This window comes from Hypoxylon fragiforme (assembly GCF_022984875.1).
Source record: "Hypoxylon fragiforme strain CBS 206.31 chromosome Unknown GGS25scaffold_8, whole genome shotgun sequence".
NCBI lineage: Eukaryota > Fungi > Ascomycota > Sordariomycetes > Xylariales > Hypoxylaceae > Hypoxylon > Hypoxylon fragiforme.
The window spans coordinates 1,577,802-1,579,364 of NW_026054763.1; the positions used below are offsets into that span (position 1 = coordinate 1,577,802).

General features: G+C 51.5%; 1 protein-coding gene across 1 annotated transcript; it reads left to right on the plus strand.

Annotated features, from left to right (window-relative positions):
* The first annotated feature begins 326 nt into the window (after window positions 1-326).
* Window positions 327-1,114, plus strand: GGS25DRAFT_503582 (uncharacterized protein). The gene is made up of 2 exons (XM_049262083.1): window positions 327-473; window positions 528-1,114. Exons 1-2 carry the CDS (start codon window positions 433-435, stop codon window positions 799-801), a joined length of 315 nt encoding a protein of 104 aa, XP_049113898.1. The 5' UTR covers window positions 327-432; the 3' UTR covers window positions 802-1,114.
* Window positions 1,115-1,563: the final 449 nt, after the last annotated feature.

Sequence of the window (1,563 nt, forward strand, 5' to 3'; positions counted from 1 at the left end):
CGATGGCCTTCCCACGGTACCTTGGCAATTACTCAATCCCATCCACAGCGTCGGCCAGTACAACGGTGGCGCAGCAGGTCCCGGAGAATACTGGGTAATCGATCGAGCCGGTACATGGATGCATTGACTGGACTTGGGCCAACTCGGTGCTACCCGGAAGACTGGCCAAACTGGGTCGGTCCTCTCTACCCAAAGCCAAGGTTGGGTGGTAACCTGTGGAGTGACGCCGCACACTCATGGGGAGTGGTCGTCGTCGCGTGGTGAGTTGCCTCTACAACGGTCGAGTAGCGGGTACGGAATACGCCGGACTTTCTCTCTAAATATAATAAGTCGAGACAAGATCAAAACGACCACGCTCATCTCCAGCTTGCTCGAGGACATCTTCGGGAGAGGAGATGTGCCCAGACAACTGGCCAGCCGTCCAACCCGGCTATGCTTCTTTTGGCCTGCCTTGTCGAGTATTGGACTATGGTCTAAGAGGTGGTCAATGATCCGAACTGACCAAGGTTGGGGTCGGGGAAACCAACTCAAGCTGTAACGGCGGCCACGACAAGAATGGTGACTCTAAGGTCAGCGATGTGGCTGTCGTGCCCCGCCCCGCCCCGCGCACATCACCTTTGCCTCCCAGAGACGAGTGCTGTAGGTCGGGCTCGAGTGGACTACTACACACCTCTACGACTTCTGGATCTGGACACTTCTTTCGCGGGTGAACACCCGAAGGGAACGGCCACATCTATCAAATCGACTGAGGAATCACACCAGGACCGCAACAACCAGAATCAGTCGATTGTGGGGAGGTAGGTATATATGAGGAATGGCCTGGCCTGGTAACGCTGTTACACTGCCTTGTGCAGTGTTCCAACGTAATGGCACTTAGGGCCCACGTGGGCGGGGGTTGGTAAGGTCAGTGCCCCCCGAATGATGGGGTGTTCGGCAGAAACGAACGACCCCAATCAGGGGGCTGCCTTCCCTCGCCCGTCGACGATAGCAAGCTGCTGCTGTGGGAGGGATAAGAGTAATGGGAAAGAATGCATGTCTCTATTGGAAATCCAGGCAACCAAACTTGAAAGGATATGATGGGAATTCATTTGTATAGATACCCACCTAGATGGCTATGGATATCTGCTCTTCAGGATCAGTAGTAGTTCTCTACACAACAAGGAGTCTGCTTCAATGAATCAATCAACAACACATCTCAAAATTGTGCCGTGCATAGATGTTTTTTTTTTTTTTTGGCATTGTAGTGAGGAAGTAGAACGCTGCTCGGCCCGCCCTATACACATCTTGTGCAACTATTATCACGCATTCCCAGACTCCAATTACTACCATGAGCGTCTATCTCTGTGTGAGTTCATGTCCAATGTTCATCATCCAAGAGTAGCTACTCTACATTCAGGTGTAGGTACACCTCCTGAGGGCATCAACATAAAGGGGCTTAGAATAGGGGGGAACAATGGGTGCTTTTCGTTGCACATTATTTGATGTAGGTTGGTCATAGACAGACTACCAACAAAATGGATGCAAGCTACCTAGGTAGGTACTTTAGTTAGGCCAAGTAAAAAC

What these genes read in the sequence shown, in the direction of transcription:
- GGS25DRAFT_503582 (XM_049262083.1), top strand. Translation starts at nt 433, where the DNA reads ATGCTTCTTTTGGCCTGCCTTGTCGAGTATTGGACTATGGT. An exon ending in GTCGAGTATTGGACTATGGT is followed by an intron (nt 474 to 527) that starts CTAAGAGGTGGT and finishes GGGGAAACCAAC; the next exon opens with TCAAGCTGTAACGGCGGCCA.